This window comes from Aptenodytes forsteri, unplaced genomic scaffold (assembly GCF_000699145.1).
Source record: "Aptenodytes forsteri isolate BGI_AS27 unplaced genomic scaffold, ASM69914v1 Scaffold172, whole genome shotgun sequence".
NCBI lineage: Eukaryota > Metazoa > Chordata > Aves > Sphenisciformes > Spheniscidae > Aptenodytes > Aptenodytes forsteri.
Window position 1 is genome coordinate 12,084,718 of NW_008795018.1, and position 23,640 is coordinate 12,108,357.

A 23,640-nucleotide genomic window follows, 5' to 3' on the forward strand; every position below is an offset into this window, starting at 1 on the left:
ACTCTCTCCTCCATCCCACCAGGGGGCAGGGGGGAGTGAGCGAGCAGCTGTGAGGTGCTCAGTTGCTGACTGAGGTTAAACCATGACAAACCATAATTAATTAGAAGTCATAATTTAACACTTAAATTTAACATCTAAGTGTTACTTCTCTCCTTTCCACAGAAAATGACAGATACATGGACTGAACAGCCCTGTTGCCATTGTACTTCTAATGTATTTGGGGTATTCTTGAAAATTACCTGCCCGTTGTATAACTTAAGCTTTGCTGTAATCACTACAGTAAGTAGTTATGACTGCAATCATGATTTACAGTTTTAAACTGTCTAAAGTTCTGAAGAAATTAGCCTACTTTAAAATGCTGAAAGAGTAACACATTTTTAGATACTAAAAAACCTACAGAAATTGCTTTGTGTTTTTATAATTTTGATAAAATCTTAATTTTCTGCTTTGAGGAATACACAATGGAGCCTTGTGTATGCATAGACATGATGGAAAAATAACACTGACTCCAATTACAGAACATGACAGCAACTTAATTCTATGGAAAGTATAACTCTTCTCCCCACACACAGCAACTTTTGTTTTCTCAAATGTACTAGATTGTAACTGAAATCTAGGGCACTTTAAAACAAACACATTCTCAGCATTCAATATTCAATCATAATTAAGTCTGTAAAAGCCATATTAAGACTTTTTCCCAATAAAAGGCAGATCTATGAATATTTTGTAATTGTCTCTATTCATCTGGCCACCTACTACCATAAGCGTAATGCCCTAAATGTTTCCATATGAAAAACACATTTACATTCTGAATACATGGTAATTAAATTTTCTTGTATCAGTACCAGTTACATGTCCAATTGCAGTCAACAGTGCATTTTGACTGCATGATTGTACATTTACAGCAGTGACTTTTGACTAATGTACATAAAAACATTCAACTTCACTGTTTATTTAGTTCAGAGCATGAATATTACCTCAAAACAGGAAGCATGTGCAGTTGTAATCTAAATAAAGAGCACATCACACAGAACCCATTTTGACATTAAATTGGAGGTACAGCCCAGTCTGGAGCACTGCACCAGCCATTCCCAACGAAGACATTGCAAGGTTCAGAGAAAGACAGTGACAGAAACCAGAAAGATTAGGGTTGTTCAGGACGGTGATGAACAGACAGGAACACAATAAAATGATTTACAGGTGGTATAGGGAAAGTAAGCTGGTGCTTTCTGTTTTCCTGGCAGCATGGTGTGAATAAGAGGACAGTCAATTGAATTAAAACCTAGTAAACTCAAAGCTGATAAGAAGAAATATGCTTTAATTCAATACTGAAGTCTTTACTTAGGTTGTTAATGAAATCTTTCAAAATTCTTGGCATCAAGAGGGACAAGACATTCTTATGGACTGAGAGAACATCCAGACCTGCAGCAATGAACAGCCAGTTTTGGATAAAAGTGCATCAGCTTTGTCCAGTTTTTTTATTCCAAGTTCACAAATAGGATTTTTTGGTTGGGGGTTTTACCCCGTATCTAGTCATTGCACAGGATTCTTTTTGCACTTCTTGTGACCGCTGCTCACCACTCTTGGAATTAGGAGGTTGGGCTGGGTAACTGCAAGTATCGTCTAGTATTGGCAGTTTCTCAGAAAACCTGGTGACATAAAGAAAGCTAAGATTTTTATTTATCATATAAAAAAAAGAATCATTTGGCTCAGTGGCAAGTGGTTTGGAAGGCAGGGCACCAGTAAAGTAAAAAACGTTCAGAGATCTCATGCAAGTTTTACAACATACAAAACTTGCACTCACTTAGGAACTTCTAGGTTAGATCTTCTGTAGTAACCCCTAAAGTCTGGCAGAGAAATTAGTTTTTAAAATCATCCTCAGAAACAAGCTAAATAGCTACTCAGCTAAACCAACCTGAATGCAGGATGCAAGAATGAGATTCATGCATCTTTCTGTGGCTAGAAGACTCTCTTTTTCCAAGGGCCATGAAACTTCTGCAGCTCAATTATCCTGCTTGCAGTCCTTGTACATGAAAGATGAACCCCACGTGACGTCTGCTGGTGTGCCTGCACCTGAAATGTATGAGACCCACATCCCAGTTCCTACTCCACCTGGTGGTTTGAACCACAGAAGTGACTAACCATCATTTGGCAATTGAATTCCACTGCGTGGCTCTCAACCTCTATTCCACTGGAATACCGTGTTGCAAAACTGTTCTGAAGGTCACAGAGAAAGCCTGGGTTTTAAAGCCCAGCTATCTACATACTCAAAGAATATCGGAGACACTGAATCTTGAAGTGAGATCCCCCCTCAACTCCAAAAAAATTAAAACTGAACAAAACAAACAAAAGGATTAAGTCTGATAGCCACCTGAATCTACAGCTGCTTTATCCCAAATCAAATTGGACTCCACTCAAACATCTGCTTTGCAACCCAAATCTTTTTATGGTGCTATATCTGGGATGCTCAGCATTTATTTTGGATAGCTGCATTCTCTAAAGTGAATACACCGTTGAGTATCAGAAGCCAAACAGTAACATTTACAGAATGCATGGTAAAAACCCCAAATATTCCTCTCATATCACCTTCAGAAATGTTAATCTGATTAATGAACTCAGTTCACACTTACCTTCACTCTGCTACAGGTACCAGTGGTATCAACTAGATCAAAAAGCCCAGCACGGGCAGCCTTTATCAGCCCTTGGTGCTTATCAGCCAATGGCCCAGAGGCCATATGGACCATACAGCTCACAATGATTCTCCAGCTGGGGAACACAGGAGGATTCATATTTTCATCCCGTGTCCACACACCCTACTATAACTACATCAGTTAGAACAGCAACCATTTTTTCATCATTCCTGCACTCAGAGACTGCCCCATCTCTGGAATTGTTCAAGGCCAGGTTGGATGGGGCTTTGAGCAGCCTGGTCTAGTGGAAGGTGTCCCTGCCCATGGCAGGAGGGTTGGAACTAGATGGTCTTTAAGGTCCCTTCCAACCCAAACCATTCTATGATTCTACAAGAGCTTCATAGATACCATCACCAATTACATTAGCTGAGTCCTTCAGAGCTGAGGCTCCTTAGAGTGCAGGATGAAGGCACACACCCACCACACAGGTGCATCTAAGAAGTCATATGCTTTGCAGTCATATAGGCCAGGAGATAAGACAGAACAACGACAGTGTGAATGGATAACTGAAGCATGTCCTTTTGTTGCAAGCTTGAGGTGGAACATGGATTCGATCACCTCGATACACATTGGCAACCCCTGAAGGACAGAACAGATGTTAACATGCTCAGTGCTCCTCAGGCTGTAACTACCTTTCCCTCAACTCCAAAGGGGAAGGCCGGCTTTTCAGTCACCTGTCGCTTTGTGTCAAGTGTTCTGTAGTCGGATGTTGAGCAAGAGACATTACCGCTTGAAGATCCTGCTGCTGAGTGCAGGGCTTACCTGAGTGCATGAAACTCAGAAATTACTGCAGAACTTCCTTGTGTGTGTGCGTGGTTTTGGAGTCACTAATCTCCACTATCACCATATACCCATATGAGTATCTATATGTACACCCATATGCATATGCACGCACACACACACAAAAGCATTCCCGACCCTTGGGAACTCTATCCTCTCAGCCACACTATAGATTCACCTGAAGAGAAATGTTTCTGTTCCAGATAAACACATACTGTGGAGCAAAGTCATATGCAGTGGTTGGGCATCCACTGCAAAGATACCAAACCAAACTTGGTGTAGGTGTAACCACAGTAAAACACTACTAATGCTTTATTTCTAAAAGCAGATTTCAACACCTGTATTTCTTTTGATGTTGTTACTACCATCCCCACCTTGTATTGTGTAGCTACAGTTTCCATTTTTAAAGTCTTTACTGAAAATCATTTTGCTCTCTCCCATGGTAATGAAACAAAATGGGTCTGAACAGATCAGTTACAACTCACCCTCACACTGAAGTACCAAACCAGTATAGTGTCTGCACAGGCTTTCAGTAACGGTACGTGTGTGTGCATGCACATGCCTTCTATTTTAACATTTTAAAGATTGTGCTAAAATATTACACATCCCCAGAAATGTGCTTGCCACACCTATGGGAAAGAAACAGTAACAGTCACAGGGGCACAGGACAATCACTTAAATAAGAGTACTTTTAGAATGGAAAAGGCTAGGGGCTTTTTTCAAATCAGAGTTTAAACTGTAGTGGTCTTTCTACACAAATGTTAAAGCTTTCACTTTTTTGTAACAGTAAAGCTTTGGGTGCTTCATTAAAACTTTGAATCCCACACTGTGTATAGGTGTACGCTGCAGGCACTATGGGAATATAGCTCCAAGTTTCTCTAACCACCACAAACAGGAAACAACAATTCTCACCCCACCACAAAAAGGAAACAACAATTAGTATTAACAACTGTTTTTGAATAGAATGTAAAAATTACCTACACCAGCTTCTCAAATACACAGAAAGCAAGCCAATCAAAAAATGAAGTGCATTAGAAGAAATTCACGTACCTATGAAGAGTTCAAACTGTAATTATATAGCATGTAATTACCACAAAGATGTACTTACAGATAAAACACACTTCTAATGCTAAACCTTTATTCTAGTGACTACAGAGGTACTTGTGGTAGCGTTTGTCTGAAGTGTTTGACATTTCTCAGAATCCCTGCCACAGAATTTGAAAATACTCATTCTCTTCTCTGGGAGGAAGTCAGAGAAGCAGACAAATATTCGAATAACTAGCCTTCCATATTTAATTATTTTTTCAAATAGTAATATAATTCCTTTTAAATTTTTGTAAATTTTTTTTTAAAAAAAAACAAGCTTGAAAGATAATAAATGCATAAAAATGGCACACAACATGCTGAATGAATCTGTTTTAGAAATAGTTAATAGGCTTACCGTGGCTTGTGACACTGTCTGAACATACTACATACAAAGGGGAGTTTTGGTACGCACTAATGTGACCAGTCACCTGTACACAAAATCTGCATCATGACTAAAAGTGCTTTTTGCAACCAGTAGCAGTGACTCTCCTATCTTGTTCTGCATTACAATGAGCAGTCTTCATATTTTAGTGACAAGCCTCTGAATTTTTTTCCCTTAAGATTCTGAAGACAGATTCCGATGTGTTTAAATCTCCTCTTTGCAGTGCCCATTGAGCTAACATGTTCTAATACTGCATCTAGTCATATAATATACAAGACATACACATTGGTTATCTGATGAGTAGATTTACTAACGTCTACTACCTCTCCCCTTAACATTTAACTACTGCAATAATCTTTATGTATATAAATAACCATGCATATACATTCCAGTCTGATGGAGGCCACCACACCGACCAAGAAGAGTATGTGTCTCGGGGATGTGAGGAGGGAGACATGCGCAAGAGAGACCTACTGACAGATCGTTGCAGTGTGTTAAGGGAAAAATGCAAGTTTTTCTTAGACTTTACTTCAGTACTGAACCAAAAGCTAAAAAACCCCCCCAAAAAACACCAAAAACAAAAAACCAAACCCACAAACCAAAAACCAACCAAACCAAACAAAAACTCTCAAGAAAAATGGACAAACACTTGTTCCTAAAATAGATTGCATTTGTCAAATCAGAGAGCAATCCTTCTATCATTAAAGCATCACTCAAAAGGAAGAACAAAGTAATTGCTTCCATATTCTACTTTAAATCCCCCTTCCTAAACCACTCTATATTGGTAAATTACAGACAAAATATATATAGACATACATATTCAAGATCAACTCCTTTTTAAAATGTTAATTTTGCTCATTTCTGTAATGGCTTTCTATATAATTTTCTTGATGTGAATTCAGATCAGAAGAAACTATAAATCAAGCCAGAAGTGACCAGAAAGATGGAGAGCGCAAAAGCAGTTCTTACCAGACTGTACAGGCAATTACATAAATAGTGGAACAAGGAATGTCACCTTTAAGGTGACAGCAACACCCTAAGCAGCTACTTTCATCATTAAGCTTCCAATTCACACGCTTTTTAAAGGAAAGTAATTTCATGTCATTTTCCTCACCCATTCCTGCACCCCAAGAAGCTTTACCTACCCCTCGCAGAAAATATCCTAGAAAGGACAGACAGTAGTATGCAACGACTGAAAGCACTTTAACCATAAGAACACTGACAGAGTAGGTTTGAGAATACTAAACAGCCAAGAGAAAAATGCAAACAAGTAATTTATGCAAAAATTAATGAGAGTAATTTCTGCTGGTTTAGATCTCTCGTATGACCTTAAGGCACTTACATTTATTAATAAAGCTTTGCAATTACCTCCACCATAATTCTATACTCATGCCCTGCACTGATTTACAGATATGGAAATTCTGAAAGAGATCGGCTCTGGTAAAGATTCAAAATATTAAAAAAGTCTTCCCAATTCTCACTTGTGTCTTTCACTCTTGTCCCTGAGTAAGCTAGTCAGACAGGCTGGCTACTCTGAAAGAAAAATCAAACAAATTACCTGAGTCAATCAGAAACCTATTGGCTGGTTTTTTGCCATCATTGTTGCTGCTTTGTTGTTGTGTTTGGGTTTTTAAAAAAAAACAAACAAAACAAAACCAAAGTATACATCTACTGCTTTCCTATTGGCTGAAACCCACAATACAGCTAGTTTTAGTCTAAAAATAAATTATGTCAGAGTAGCCAAAAAATATTATATGTGCTTTCTTAATCCTATTTCTTTGTGACTACGTAGGTTCCCCCAAGACAATTTCAGCAGAAGAAATATTAGGAAAGCAAGTGACTTTCTATTTTTCCATCCTCTAATAAAGCAGCAGCAGAAGGAATAGGAAGAGAAGCCACCCAATCTCCACAAAACATCAGTTGTCCCTAAGTAGTGGACTGCCTTATTTACAATGGAACAACCCATTATTTATAGTGTGGTTATTTAGAACGTACCACAATCAGTGATTTTAGAAGATTATTCTATCCAAGTGCAGCTACACCATGCTTATTGGTTGCCCAGCAATTAATTTAACCCCAAATCTGGGGTCAGAGCCTTTTACTAGCTGTGATAAAGCAGTATCTTTTAAGAAAAAAAAAACAAAAAACACCACCTTAATTTTATTTTTCATATTTACATATACAGAAGTTTTTGCATTAAAAAATACAAACCATCTGTACATATAATACAGCAATTAAAGTTTCCATTAATAAAACCTTAAATTCGCAAGGTTATTTGAAAATCATTACATTAAATAAAGCAGCATTAAAATCCAACAAACGGGGATGAGGATGAAGAGGAAAATAATGACCATGTAACTTTTGTATTCTGCCCTTCCCATGTATCTTTTATGCTAGCTGAACCTGAAAAGCCTCCAAATTCTGAGTTTATTTCACTTGTCTGAAACAATTCCAGTAGGGCCTGCACTGGTGAGCTACAAGAACTTCTCTTCTCTTCAGAAACAGACAGTCCATCTGTATACTTTACGCATAACTCCATATTCTGTTTCCGGGTTTCTCTTTTATTTCCTCCCAAGTAAAGCTTCACTTTTCTGCGCAGCTTTCCAGATGGTGAACTATGTGCAGTGCTGGCAGCCAATTCATTAAGTTCTTTGTTTACAGCAGTATCAGATACCTCAGCCTCCAGAACTACATTGTGCTGCATCTGTTGATGATTATCACATAAATCACGATGTTTCTTGACAAACGTAGGATTGGCATCTGTTTTTTTCAAACACTTTGCTGGTAGAACTACTGCATTATTTAATTTTCGTTTTGGCTGTGGGAGGGTGCTGTGACAGGTTTTTGTCTTTTTCACTAAAATCTGTAACTTGAGTATGAGAATATAAAGTACACGTGCCTTCCTGAAAATGCTGTATATTCTTTTTATTTACTTCTGGTTCCAATATTTCTTTACTGAATGGCTCATAAGCTCGAGACAAGTTCTCTGTGTATGCTTTGTCATCTTTCTGAGGGGGTGGTTGTATGAAATTTGATGATACAGTAGTCTCTCTTAAGTTTGCAGCACAGGAGCCATCAGTTTTAATATTTTCATCATTATATCTGAACTTACTTTTTAGTTCTGAAGGTTGTGACAGGTGACAATAAAGAACTGAGCAGACAGATCCAGAAATAGGGGTAGGTATTGACACAGAATTCGGTTGTACTTCTGCTGGCTGGCGATCCAGTTTGAGTGCCCGTATTGCCATATCCTTCCACGAGTAACTTTTCAAAGAAATGCGTTGCTTTTTCAGTCGTTGTTTCAGCTCATCTGGTCTAGTTATCTTTCCAATAATAGGAGGAAAATATCCTATACTACATTTCGTCCTACAATGAAATTGTTTAAAATTATTAACAAACACTTCAAAGAAACATGGGTAACATAACTCCATATGCAACTGAATCTAGAAAAGCAACTGAACTGACAAAGCAATTTTTGTTTTTACATTTAAAGGAAGGACATTTAGGGTTGCAACACACTATTTCTACAGGAACAGAGTGCCTTATATTTGAATTTGATGTTTTCTTATTGATTTCTACAGCTCATAAAATTGTTTTAAAAATACATGAAGGAATCTAGTATTTCAGTAAATCTCAATTCACAGTGGTATTAAGAACAAAAGAAGCTAATGAATATAACACAGTAACTATAAATACTTACAAATATTCTATGATATATATACACAGAATTAGCATAATTATATATGCTTTTCTTGACATCGTATTTCAAACCTAACCACTCAGTATTTTTAAATCACAAAAGGAATAAAGGCTTGCCTTCATTACTGTATCAGTTGTTTGACTCTATTTGCATTTCCTTTGATTTCACTAAGAATATCTTTATTTCTTCAATTTTTTTTTTTTTTTTTTTTAAGAAATAAGAAAGTGATTCCTTATCTCCTGACTCATTTGCAAACAAATCAGAGCAATCTTGAATTGAGTTACTGTTCCAAGTAATGAAGACGCTGGTGCCTACAGTCCAAGACATGAAACAAGTCTCTCTCCCGTTTAAGCTTTTGAGCTACAAAGAAGAAAGGAAAATCTGCTTTCTTTGTCCAGCACAGGCAGGACAGAACCTAAGAGGCTTAGAGTACAGATAGGAAGATCTAGATTAGACTAGGAAAAGCTTTTCCACTGGTAAAGAGATCAGATTGACTGAGGAGGATATAATTTGTTGTTCTTAGGCTACTAAGAATATCAGAAAGTTTTTAGAGCAAGATGTCCAGACATTCCTGTCCATCTGTTGGCAATATTTTAGTTCAGTAAATCTTGCTTTTCTGAAGCCGAAGGACAGGTAGGACAACTTCTGGCAATTCCTTTCAGTCTCAGTCTCATTTTCCTGTGATGCCATCTGCACCTTTAATACCCCCCCAATTTCTGCTTTATAGAACTGATTTGCCAGGTACAATTGCACTGCATATTTCCGTGATTTATTTCAGACTGAAAAATATTAATTTATTCTGTACCAGATCCAGAATTTCAGCACTAAGTATCTTTATGTTCAATGTCTTAACTCACAGAGACTTTAAAATTTAGGTAAAAAGGTAACTTACCTTTTCATTTTTTTTGCATCATCTTTGTATTCAACAAACTCATAAACAAACTTTGAGATTATATCATCAACAACTTGATACTGTGTGCTTTGTGCAAAATTTCGGTGCTGTTCACTTTCAAGATGCTGCAATTAAAGAAAAAACATGAAACAAATCTAATACTACAGACATGAACATACAAGTCAACAGTATGATATGGAGCAGTAAGTAAATATCATTAATTTATTACCAGTGTCTGAGACATGAACTATTAGTGCCTTCAGCTACCATACATAGAGGCAGCAATCAAGAATTAAAACCTACAAGGGAAAAAAATACCCACTTGCTGCTTTTTAGGAGATACATTCAGAAATATTTTAAAATAAAAAATACATTAAACTAGCAAGTAGAAACCATTGTTGATACCACACTTAAGAAATATGACTGTATCAAAGCATATACTTGACATTTCACATACTGTTTGCAGATCTTCGTATTTCTTCCCACAACATTCACAATATCCTCTCTTTTTTTTGTCCTTCTGAAGGAGCTGAACAGGAGTTCCACAGTCCTTGTCACTATTTATTTTGTTTCTGTTAACAGAAAAGATGTATTAATGAGTCTCAAATATGGAGCTGAGCTCTAGACTTGCCTCTCACAGTTATGTTCATTCTTATTTCCTTAACTGGAAAAAAAACCAACTCTATTTCCCCTCAATCTATTTATATTATGTTAGTCAATGCTTCGGAAAAACAAAGAGAAAAATTATGCATTAATTAAAAAAAAGATTTACTGCAACAAGACAGGCAGACCCAGTGGAACTAAATGTAAGCATAAAACATCCAGGTTAGTACAGATGTACTACTATCCCTGACTCAGAATAAACAACACAAAATCGCTAAACAAAAAAACCTCACTTGACAAACCAAAGGACATATTGAAATCTCTGTGCATAGCTGATAAAAGGTTTGATAAAGTCAAAACTAGAAAAAAAAGAAAAAAGTCTTCTAACATCTCATTGACTGTCAGTATTTTTGATGCCAAGAAAACACGCAGCAAAAACACTTGGTCTAACAGATGAACTCTCATTCTTTGGTAAAAGTAAACAACAGTCATATTTGTTGGTTATATGTAGCTTTTGAATATGCTGACCAAATGCCATTTTGTCCTGTTTTTCTAGGTACAGGCTAAGTGGAAATACAAGGAAATGAACCTCAAGTTCTTTCTAGAGATTAAAACACAAAGAGGTTTTCAATAGCTGCTCCATGACCTTCAGGGTCCTCATCTGGGGAGAGCTACTGTTTGCTGCAATTCACTATTAAACCACCTAAGGATGATATGCTAGCGGTAAAGCAGAACCATCAATCTCTACTTCCCTTTTACTTCAGAGGAATAGCGCCATCTCCCTGTTCAGCCAAAAATCATTCCAACAGACTTTACCAGTATCTGCATAGATGTAGGCTCAGGACCTTACATCAAAAAACCTGTCCTGAAAAATCTCTAACTTAGAAAGCATAGCAATGCATTGCTCAGCACAGTAAGTGTACACTGCTTTCAACAATCTCTTTCAATCAAGAAGTCTAAATTGGTAACACCTGCCCCAGCATTTGCTGGGTTCCACAGGACAGGCTCCACCTAACTGTGTATTTTTACTATTGCACTAGCCTTTTCATCTTCCCTCTTCAGATCTGTAAAAATCAGAGAACCAGTAAAGCAGGATATAAGCAACAGCATTTATCATCTGAAGATTGAATAACGTCTGCAGGTCTTGCCTGATGCAGAAGCAAGCAGAATTGACAACTTAGTTTCAACAAGCTTTTCTCCCAGATAAAGATAAAACAGGCCAGCGCTCCCCTTTCTCTCTCCTGAAACTGACATGCCTCACATTTACCTGCTGAGTATGAAATAATCTCCCACCTAAATATCCCTTTGGCATGTGCCAACCTGAAAGATTAAATAAGAATATTCATTCAAACATAACTCCTGAAATTTTTAATATATCATATTCCTTAATCCATAGAAAAAAAAAAAGGCAATATTCTTTTCATTAAATGCTTTAAAAATAATGGGCCTTTCTAACCCCCTCTAAAGAGACACCATGAGAAATTACCTTATTATTGCAAAGGTTACCACTGTATTATAGTTGCTTTGGTTTTTTATACTGCTACATTCATTGCAATTAAAAAACCCAAACAAATAAAAAAAAATAAATAAAATTCATCATGGCAACATCAGCTGAAAACCTCCAGCAATACAATAATGGTGAAGACTGGACAGAACCTGAACAGTGGATAAGCTATTTTATAAAGAAAACAAGTACCAAACCTAAGTAAGTCTTAAACCCTGAGGACAGAAAAGCAGCAAAAGTTACTAGATACAGAAAGTTCCACACATAGCAAAGCTACCTTTCACCTAAGTATCTTTAGTCTCACAAAAGATATCTCACGCAAACCAATTTTAGAAGTCAATGAAAGAACCAATACTCCAGATATGCTAGGTAGAAGAAATTCAAAACAATAGTCTGATTCACCATAAAACCAGATAATTAGGACTCCTAAGTAGTTTCAAATCATGCAATTGATTTACCAGAAGTCCCAACTGCATCTGGAGTGCTCAAATAGAGCCTAAAATCCAAAATGTATCATAAACACTTGCTGCAAGACCAACTGCAATTCTACGGGCAGTTGGCATCCACTTTTCATCTCTGAAGAGTTGAAGCAGTATTTGCAGAGTCTAGTTTTTATAAATTAGACGTTATCAACAGTGTGCACTCTTTATCAACAATGATTTTGCACTATGACTGAATATCACTGTTGTAAAAATTTTTAACTGCCTACTTTAGCATTATACTGACAAATATCAAAAGAAGTCTTAAGAAATCCACTTCCTGTAAAATACTTACTGGATGGCATCCAAGATGAGGACAAAGAAGAAACCAGTGGCAGAAAGGAAAAAAAATATCTTATGCTGACCCATAGTGATAGGAGAAGGCCACATTTTTGGATGTATGCATCTGTATGCCCAAAAAAAGGACTAAAGACAGGATAAAGAGGATACAGAAAGATAGACAGACACCAACAGTTACAGTGCAGCAAATACATCAGCTGGGATGTGGCTATTAGTATTAAATATCACACAAGATTAGAAGCAGAGCATTTATTTTAGAAAACAATTACTTTAGAATTATTTTAGAGAACCGCCCTTTCCTCTATCCACACCTCAATAACAAGTTTTCAACAAACCTTTGCTTAGACTGAGTTTGCTTTTGACCAGAAGGATGCTTCTTATCCACCTCAAACGGACTATATGGTTTTGGAACACAGTAGTTCAGGAATGGAAAACTGGGTAACTGCAGATAAAATGGTCGGTAGTGGCTGTATTAGACAAAACGAGTGCATTAGAACCACCAGAAATGGAGAAAGGAGTTCATAGCACAAATTACAATCAGGTCAAAAATCTTGAAGTGTTTCTCTCTTACATATAATGTACACAGAATGCTAAACAGATAAATACCATCGAATAAGTCATTCCTTCCTTCCTATAAACTTGATACTTTCTCAAAATAGATTTGCCTTGAGTTTCCATAGCTGTCTTACACATTCCCTGGGGCATGGCTTTCATGCCTATTTATTGTTGAGAATCGGGTAACCAATACAACTAAGAACAATTTGGACGACGGTGCATCTGTGTTCCTGAGAAGTAGCTATAGCAGTTCCTAACATCCAACATATTAATTTTTTTTTTCCATTTTACCATCTTCTTCCTTTTTGGCAAATTTTAATCAATTCACCATTCAAAATATAAAATCTGACCACCTCATTTTCCAGAAAGATAATTTTCCTGTACAGCATTGTACTTAGAAAGATATCAGAACTAGCAACTGTACCATTGCTCTGAATCTATAAAAAAAATGTTTAAAATAGGGCATACCAAAAGTACACATACTGCATCATTTGACTGTAATACTGATGCCACAGTTCAGTCTGATTTTTTTCCCCACATTACTATTATAAGCTACCCAGGCAGAAGAAAAAGAGCAAGTCTGCATAACAGGGACAGCTAAGCATCTTGTTCTGCTTCTGAACTGTTACTTATGTTGCATCAACATTTAAACATTAAAAAACATTGTTGATGTTACATAGACATTTAAAAGTGTTTCAGGTGTTTGGTACACAGCTACATTCAGAAGTCAAATTCACACATATTTATATACAAATTTCTTGTACTTATAACTGTATTTGTCCAATTCTCCCCACTATCCTCATGTCCCTCATATCTATTACACCAACTCAGTGTAAGACCAGGTTTAGATCTCTCTTTAATTCAGGAAAGTGTCAAAGAAATCAGGTCAAAGAATTTGGAGCTTATAAACATCATCATAAGGCAGAAGTTAGTTAAGAATATAAAGGTGCAAAACATGCCGTGCAGAACTGCATTTTTTTATAATTCATCGTTCTCTCAACTTCCGGCAGACTGGTATTTCCTTGCACAACCAGGTCTGATCAATTACAGGACCAGAAAGATGTGAAAATTTTAAAGGCTGAAAATATCAGATTTCATGCTACTGTGGATATTGAAATCAGATTAATAGCTTTTTTCCCCTTTTAAAAAGAAATGATTGAACAGGAAATTAAATCTAATTTCAAGGGATGATTTTAACTACAACTTCCCTTTCCTTACATCTAAACAGACTCTGCAGGAGATGAATGTTATTGAGTTGGGACTACAGGACTGGAATTTAGTATACAAAGTTTTATTGGCCTTTTGGGCTATAGGATTTGAAGAAGACATCTAAGAAGAGATGTCAAAGTTCCAAGCTTCCAGGTTTCCTTTTCATTCATATGGCCCTTGGCAAAAAGCAACCCAAAGAACCCACTCTCATGGTCTACAAACTGGAGCTACATGTTAACTTTCTAGTTCCGTTACCTATTGCAAATATTCCCTACTATACTACTGCCTGCTCAATCTCATTCAGTGGCTAACCACAGATACCTACCCAGAGCATGCAGAGATGAAAATTTTTTATCTTATTGTAAGAGGACAGTATGCCTGGCATCTAAAGTCAGGAAGTTGAAGGAAATTGAAATCTGAAGGCCACTTCCTCAAGGCATACTAAACGTTTCTGAATTACTCAGTTTAAGAACCGCATTATTGAATGCATGAAGAGAACACTTACTGACTTCTATCTTCCACCTTGACAAATGGATTTTTCAGTCTACCTGCTCATGGGGGAGAAAAGAAAATTAAGAGAGAAATAGTTTTCTTCATTCAGCAAGTTACTCCAGTAGCTGAATAAATAAGCAGACATTGTTTTAGAACTCATTATGTACATGTTTTGACAAACTTGATTTCCATGAACTTTTTCTACATGCTTTTCTTAGACATGCAAATTAGAATACGGCAGCACACTTGACCAGATGAGAACTATAGTACATTTTTAAGCATTCAGAATATAAGACAAAACAAAAAACTCTACAAATACTGACATACTTACTTCTTGACTTTGGAGCAGTAACTTGTTTTTCCTATTGAAAAAAGAGAAGTTATAAAATCCCTGTGAATATTATTCTGCGTTTTATTAAAGATTTAGCTGTAGGTAATTTTAAGTTATGAGGGTCTCCCTGTATTAATCATGACTGTATACACAATCGTGATAAATTTTGAGGGAAACTAAGCTCATTAGTACTTCAGAAATATGGTGACATGTTTCTCAAAGAAATATTTATTTCGACACTGCAAAAAAAAGTGTTCTCCTTGAGACGTTTCAATTTATTTATAAACAAAAAACCCACACAGGTAAATTTATTCACTTACTCTCTCTCCTCCACCAAAATACCTTGCCATGGTTGAAAGTTGATTCTTAAATACGGATAACATTTTTACAACACTTTATAAATGCTAACTAACTACAAGCTGTAAAATGCCACCAAAAACTGCAGATAGCAACATTCTCCAATTAAAACAATTCTTCTCATTTGAATGGATTTACACAGGTTGGTTTGGGTTTTTTTTTTTTAGCAACAAAGATTAAAAGAGAAAAGAGTAAAGTCTCCATTCAAGCATCAGCCGTTAGCTGTAATTGATTCTGGTAAAGGTACAAACTCCTAGTTTATAGTACTTGCAAAAAAACCCCAACCTGCTATCCATGAACATGATACACTGATGATTTAGCAGAGGATTTCACATGGCCTCAATAATTAGCTAATATTGCATTCCAAAACAACATAACATATACTAGATGGTATGTTTCCATTTACTTATCACAGACCCCTGCCTAGACTAGATAATTGTACAACTTCGAGTGTGTAATTTAAATTACAGAGCAACTGCAGATGGAGCGCACAAGCAGCTAAAACAGTTTCAGTGTCTCAGTACATCATACACTAAAATCTGGAGAAATCAGGATTTTCACATGCCAACTGCACATTATTGGCAGAATAGCTCAAAGATGCTTTATGCTAGTTCTTTAAAATACTGGGAAGGAAAAGATGCAGAGTTGAGCAACTGACAGATTCCCTAGAGACAGCTTCTTCAGGAAACATAACTGTGATTCTTCAAAATGGTCCATCAAAAGGAAGGGGTTTCTAATCACTGTGTCATAGGGAAAATTATATAGGGCAACTTGACTACAATCTACATCATACTAAAACCAAGCCGCAATTTTTTTTTTATTATTTATTATTTTTGAGGCAGGGAGAATGGAGGCAGAATGGAAGTTTCAGACAGTTCAGTACTTCTGATTCTTAGATATCCTTTGCAAGAGCAAAGGTCTACACATTATTTAATCAATGCTACTATGGAATTTATTTTTGAATAATGCTGAGATGTATAGCTAATACTTTATATTTTTCAAAGAAAGTTTTTAAATATCAATTCATAAAACATATTGGTCTGAAAAACTGAACATGAGCAAGACTTTATTAAAATAAAATCTGTAAGCTTCACAGTAGTTAGTATTTAGTACACCTGTGTTTTCACAGTTAATGAAACAAATGGCATTTCTTTCAAAGAGCCACTTACCACATCTTTAAAAGAACTGCCTGCTCTTTTGATTAAGTAGAGCTCCTTTTTCTTTTGTTCAATGTAATTCTTAACATCTGGCAAAAAGAGGGAGAATTATACTGCGCTATTTTTGTATGTCTGAAGTAATTTGTCATTTTTAATATTTTCAATTCAACAAAAGAATAATAAAATCAATGTTACAAGATCAAATTAGGCTTCATCAAACAAAAACATTTACCATCAATATGAAGTATCTTCACACCCCAACTCAAAGCATTGGATAGTATACTACCAGAGGGGATTAAGTCCTGCAAACAATAAATTATATTAATAATTTTAAGCAATATATAGCAGATTATGTAAAATAATTACAAATACATTACATGTAATATGAAAGCCGATATCAAAGTACAGATGCTTTGCTTCTTGCCAAAAGACTATCGCTCTCCTCAACTGACTTTTCAATCTCCGTGTCACAGCACTTCACCATCAAAAGATTATATTTAACCTTTCATAAAACCAGAACTGTTCTCTATTATCACAAATGCTAGCTATATCAGCAATCCTGATAAATTATAATACTGATCATAAGACTCCACAGACTTTCAATTCTTCAGGAAGTACCCAGAAAGCATGACCTGACAGTTTTACTTAGGACAATCCCTCGACTTCTGCCTGAGCGTTCCATGAGGGAGTTCTCTCTTAGACCACTAAGACCACTCTTACTACTGCTTGTTTTCTAGAAGAGCAAAACCAGTTTCTCAAGCACGAATTCATTGATTACTTGGCTTACCTGCTCTTTGATTGCTTTTTCAACTAAGGATTTTCCTCTGCTCATACGTACCTATATTAAGACAGAAGCACATTTGTAGCAAGTTAGAACTCATTTCAAAAAAACCAAAAGGTAAGGCAATTTACATTGTTGCTTACAAATACGTAGTTTAGCTATGACAGCCTCCTTTTGTTCACTGTACTGCTATTTTTCATTAATTCACATCTTCCCCACAAGGTTATGGTTGATACAGTCTGAATAGAAAAAAAAAAAACCCAACAAGTAATTGTTTTCAGCCAAAGCAGGTCACTGCATGGCTGAAGCAATGTTAATGCTGGAACAACACAGATGGTGGGAATAAGCAGCCAGTGGCACACGCCAGAAGATGAGGTTTCATCAGCTGGACTTGTGCCAAATTAAGCTAACAGCCATGAATATAATCATAATCCATCTTATCCCCATCTTTTCTATCACCAGTGCATCTCCTTTTGTACTGTATGCTGTTTATTCATAATGAGCATGCCTTTACCTATCCAGGTTATTTGCAAAATGAGGTGATCTCACCTATGCAATGCAAAGACCAGCCACAGACTGACTCACAGTCACGTTTCTAAATAAGTACCATGTATATAATACAGCTAATTGTTTCCAACTGTATTTTGAAAGGACGCAAGACTTGCCCATGTAAGAAACTTCACGTAAACCTGCACAAATTCAGATACTAACTGTGGCAATTAACTTGCTCCTCTAAGAAAGAGCTCAGAAAAAACCTAATATTCGTAATGTTCGATTTTAATTATTTCCTGGAACTACTATCAAAGAGTACTTCTGTAGATATCTGCATTAACAACATCACAGCAGCCAGATATTAACAGGCTGTGCTGCTAAAGAGACCGGAACCATTGGATGCCATCACAAGCCTATCCATATTGATCCAGCTGTCAAACGTAACAATATCAATGTTTAATTATGTCAGGCATACTATAAGAAAAGATCTTAGTGTAGTCTGCTTATTTGCAGAAAAGGCTCCTTTTTTAATTAGTTTTTGAAACTTTGCTTAATTAGTTTGAGTTAGTTAAGTTTAACAAGTTTGACTGATCTAGTTTAAAAGTATGTTTGACTTGTCAAAAAAAAAAAACCCCAACAAAAAACAAACCACCCCTTATTCACCCAAGGAACTGTTGCCATCTTTAGGAAACAAAATAGGAGAGAAATTGTAAGAGCATATCCCATGGGTTGTACCCATTTGCAGTATTACTAAGAAACTTACTGTATCTACTATCTTAAACGAACTTCCGTCACGTCGATCTTTTCGGCTGCTAGGATGAGGTGAACTATTTCCTCCATTGCGTGCAGATTCTGGGCTAGGAACAGGAGAAATCTGACCAAGAGTTGGTGCAAATTTTGCCTCCTTTTTATTAGACACCAGATAGCTGATATCTTTACTAAGAAAACTCTCCACTCTCTAAATATAAAGATATAAAGCAAGTAATTATTTCAGGACAATAAATCAGTAACTCAATTTCACATTGCAAACTTTTCTTTAAAGTGACAAAACTTCTAGAATAATCAAGTTCAAAAACACTGAATTAACGAGAAGATATTTTCTAAAGATCTGGATGACAATTACAATTGAGCTGTAGTAGCGTCTTACCAGTCACAAATTCTAATTTCAATTTCTTTATTTTGTAATCTCTATCAAAAGAGCTTTGCTTTGTTTTGATTATCATTCTTTGAACTATCTAGCTGTAATACTTTCCAAATAGAAGAATTCAAACACTGCATTAAGAAACAACAGAATAATTCAAGTTTGTAATCTCTATCAAAAGAGCTTTGCTTTGTTTTGATTATCATTCTTTGAACTATCTAGCTGTAATACTTTCCAAATAGAAGAATTCAAACACTGCATTAAGAAACAACAGAATAATTCAAGGAAAATCACTGTTTATATAATTTTATGTAACAGAAACTACATAAAAGTGTTCAGCTAAACTTAAAGGAATGTGTATGCAAATGTAATTTACGGTTTGCAAGAAGCGATAAATTCATTGAATTTAGAACCAGCAGAAAAATTAAAATTTCAGGATAGTTACCATGTTTCAAACCTGCAGTATTCATAATACTTCATTCAAGGAAAATCACTGTTTATATAATTTTATGTAACAGAAACTACATAAAAGTGTTCAGCTAAACTTAAAGGAATGTGTATGCAAATGTAATTTACGGTTTGCAAGAAGCGATAAATTCATTGAATTTAGAACCAGCAGAAAAATTAAAATTTCAGGATAGTTACCATGTTTCAAACCTGCAGTATTCATAATACTTCTCAAAAATGTAGAAGACTTAAGTAGATTCATAATATTTTCACACTCAGCAAGAAAAAATATGTGGTTATCCTATGCTTATTCTCTTCCATTTTGCTCCTTCAGTCTTTTGTTACCAACTGTTGTGTGATTATCAGCTCTATTTGCCTTGTTATTTCTTGCCAGTTTATGTTGCTTAAAATATTTTCCTCTTCTCCAACTAATCAGTATGGAAAGCACAAATAGCACAGGCAGCAAGCCTGAAACGGTGCCTTTCAATTCTGCTCTACGTACCTTTTACAGAAATGGGACATACAGAGAGAGGCACTTTTGAGCGCACTCCACACAAGTAACAATGAAACATGTGGTAGTTGATCTTGAGGGTGCACCTCAGGTTTAGGCATATACTCCTCAGAATAAAACAGAAAAGCTTCCTTTTCAGTCTTTGATTTGCAACCTTACCTTTCACATACGAATTCCTAAAATTCTGTTTTAGAGAGAAAGGCAAAAGATAGCACGCACTCATTTAATGCTAAACGTAGAGAGATGCATTTAACTTGAAACCCATTATTGCTATTCCTTGCCTTTACTATAATTTCAGACTGCATCTTGATTTACAAGCATCAATTTCATAAAACTGCTCAGTGGTCCTCTGAGGTCAAATAAGTATTGCCAAAGCAACGTTCAGAATAGCTAGCAATTTAAGCAGATCCCTTTTGCTTCTGTGGTTAAAGGGTGTTTAATACTTTAACTGCCAAGATTCCTCTACACTAATTCAAAATATTTAAGTTTAAAGTGGACTAAGCAGTTGCATTGCTTGTGTGTTACTATGATATCCTGTACTTGCTTGTATCAAAGCGTTTCTTTCGTACAGAAGAAGAATTAGGAAAAAAGTATTAAGATGCTTATAAAATTTATGATTTAAATAAGAGTATTAAAAAATACTCATTAATACACTCTGTGCAGAAAGTACTTACTAAAAGTTAGTAACTTCAGTAAGCATATGCAAAACACTTTCTCTAATCACTTTCAGGTTCAGCTGAAAAACTTTAGTTGTAACATGTAAACGTGTCAATATAGCCAGAAGCAGCAGAAAAAAAATCACCTCAAACAACGAAACTTACTAAATTTTGATAAAATTTTAAGCAAATGAATAATTAACTGAAAACAAACCTTTATAATAAACACTTTTGTTGCAATTAGCAAAGTAGCTTCTAGCAAAAAATGACAAAATAATTTGTTGATAAGCTAATTGTTCGATTAAACATAAAGACAAATGTAAAAAAATAAAATCCCATCACATATAAAATACAAATAACATTAAAATGCAGTCACAAAGAACATGGAAAAGGCATTCCACATGTGCAGATTTTCTTCTAGTTTCATAAAGTTCTCTGCTCATTAACTTACCCCTCCTAGCTCTTTGAGGTCCTTTCCTATTTTTTCAGATATCACATTTGATGGAATATCAAGGTAAAACACCTTCCCAGTGAGTGGCTTGTATTTAAGTTTCTCTGGTTTTCCTGTATCTTTTTTCACATTCTTCAGAGAAGATCTTATCTTTTCTGTTTTTGCTTGCATTCCATCTGCTGCAAAAAGAAAAGGGAATTTAAACAGGACTGTGTTTTAGGAACTGTGTTTATTTTTTTCTTTTCAAAAAGGAAAATTCCTAAATTATGGAAGTGGACAAGGCAAGCTTCCATGCAATATAGGACTTTTAAAAAATAGCTGTATGTTATACATGTCAAAAATAAGACATTAATAATACCACCACATATAGCCCTTAAAAGTTTCTTCTTAAAAATCATATCCTAAAATGGACTTTTTATTTCATCACTATACAATGCCATAAATTTTCTCACCCAGTTTGGCAAGTATTTGCTATCTCTGTACCACAATACATACACTACTTGCACAGTCACTGAGAATCACAAGAACACCATTTCAGAACAGAATCTCTCTTACTCATCTGAAACAAAAAGGATTCATATAGACTCATTAGAACAAAAAACGGTCAAAAGTAACTGAAACACCAAAAAAGACTTAGATCCTACTATTTATCTGAATTTTGAGCACCCGTCTGAGATGCACGAAAACTAAGCTTAAAGTTCAGAACCATTCTAGTTATGACCATTCTTTCTGTCACAATGAATTTTACTCTAAAACTAAGAAACCACATACAGCAATTAGACTGTGCTGATGAACTTTCCTGATGCTCAACACAGAGCTATCCACGCAGGCCTAACTGTTAGACTAGACACTTAAATAAGCAAATAAAAAAAAAATTCAGTCTGCGTGAGAAATAAGCCTCATTTCTCAAGGGAAATCTTGGAGTGTCGTAGAGTTCTATGAGAACATCAGCTCAATACTGAGTAGCAATCAAAAAAGAAAAAAATTAGAAATTGCTAAAAAACAGAAAAGAAAATGGTAATTTTATTATGCTACTTCATAAATACAGGACTCGGCCACATCTTTACAGCCTGCAAAAGAGTAACAAGGATGATCAAAGGCATGAAGAATGACCTTGTACATTAAGACTTCATCAGTCTGTAAGGTAAATTATTTAGGGGAAAAAGAATACAGATACACAAAATCAAGAAAAACAGAGAGAACGGCTAAACAGCCTATTCCAGTAGAAAAGCTACAGGGCACCAAACAAAACTAGGAGTGAGGTACAAAATGAAAAACAGGAATTGGTTCTCTATGCAACAGGGCAACCCTGTGTAGCTTGCTGCCAAAGAATGTTGTCGATACTAAGATGCGATTTCTAGGGGAGGCTGCATAAGTACAAGGAAGAGGAATACTTTGAGGGGTCCTAAATGCACAGAAGTGACATGCAACCCATGAAGTCCCTGTAGCTAAACATAGCTGGAAACCAGAATAATATTATTAGGTGAAAGTAATTATACCTTCTCTGTTCTTACATACTTCCACAGGAATCCATTTACAACCAATGACAGAGACAGAATCATCCAAGACTTGCACATCATTAGTTTTACACTGTCTTTTCTCCCCCACTGACTGACACCCTACTCCCAGTTGCTCCTCTTCTGGAGAAGCTCAAAACAGACAATGAGGGCTGCTGCAGGAAGTAAGCAGGCCTCTTCTGGAGACAAAAAGCCAATATGCAAAACGGTCCCTCTGTTATGTATTCTCTCCCTCCCTGAAATGGTCTTAGATGGGAGAGGGAGCAGAACCACCACTCATGCTGCAAGATTCTGTAAGTAATGGTTATGAACACACGTAAGTGAAGCAGGAACAGCAATCAGCTTTGTAGAATCTGGGAGACCAAAAGAATTAGAGAAATAGGAAAATGGGAAGGCTTATGATAGTGTAACTTATTCAGAATCTAAACAGAAAAGATGGATGATAAGCAGGTGTGCAAGTGAAATTCCATAGATGACCAGGGACCAAATATGGTGTTATACCCAGCACACACATGTGATGGCCAGGGCAGCTCAAAAATTAACACACTAAATACCAGAATGAATATCGGAAAATACATATTAAACTTCTTAGGGATAATAAAAAAATTTGGAGTGAGTTAGCAGTACTGCAATAACAGTAAAGAGTCTCTCTCATAAAGCAACTGCATTTTAATACCCTGGGCCTAACGTACTGAGGAGGCCTTCCATGCATGCTCCTGATACCAGCAAAGATGTGCCTGGGTGGAGCAGTTTGCACGGCAGTGGCCTAGCGAATTTCAACATAGCTACTAGCTTCTTTGCACTGCAAGCATCTTGTAGATGAACAGAGCAAGTTAGCTAGCTACCTTTTCAGTTACACACTTTTACGTTTAAGTGCCCAAACCACGCAAAGGTTATTTCAGCTGTCCACCCCTAATAAAGCTAGCCCAAGGCATGCTTACCCGCTAGCCTGACAGAGGCAAGAGGCCCAAACCCAGCACCAGGCTGACTGCGGGGGCTCTCAACGAGAGCCAGGAAGGCGACACCGGCACCAGGCCGCGGCTGAAAGCGACCCCGCTGACGGTGGGAAAGGCTTGAACACCCCCTACCCCGAGCTCCGAGCCGGAGCGCGGCTGTTGCCCCCCCCC

General features: G+C 36.4%; 1 protein-coding gene across 1 annotated transcript; it reads right to left on the reverse strand.

The window, feature by feature from the left end:
• Positions 1-7,104: 7,104 nt before the first annotated feature.
• Positions 7,105-21,172, reverse strand: DBF4 (DBF4 zinc finger). The gene is given in 12 exon segments (XM_009275685.2): positions 7,105-7,759; positions 7,761-8,304; positions 9,531-9,655; positions 9,988-10,102; positions 12,752-12,883; positions 14,686-14,728; positions 15,004-15,034; positions 16,530-16,606; positions 16,750-16,819; positions 17,305-17,355; positions 18,554-18,748; positions 20,997-21,172. Coding segments are annotated over 12 exon segments (2,070 nt in total). The 5' UTR covers positions 21,168-21,172; the 3' UTR covers positions 7,105-7,243.
• Positions 21,173-23,640: the final 2,468 nt, after the last annotated feature.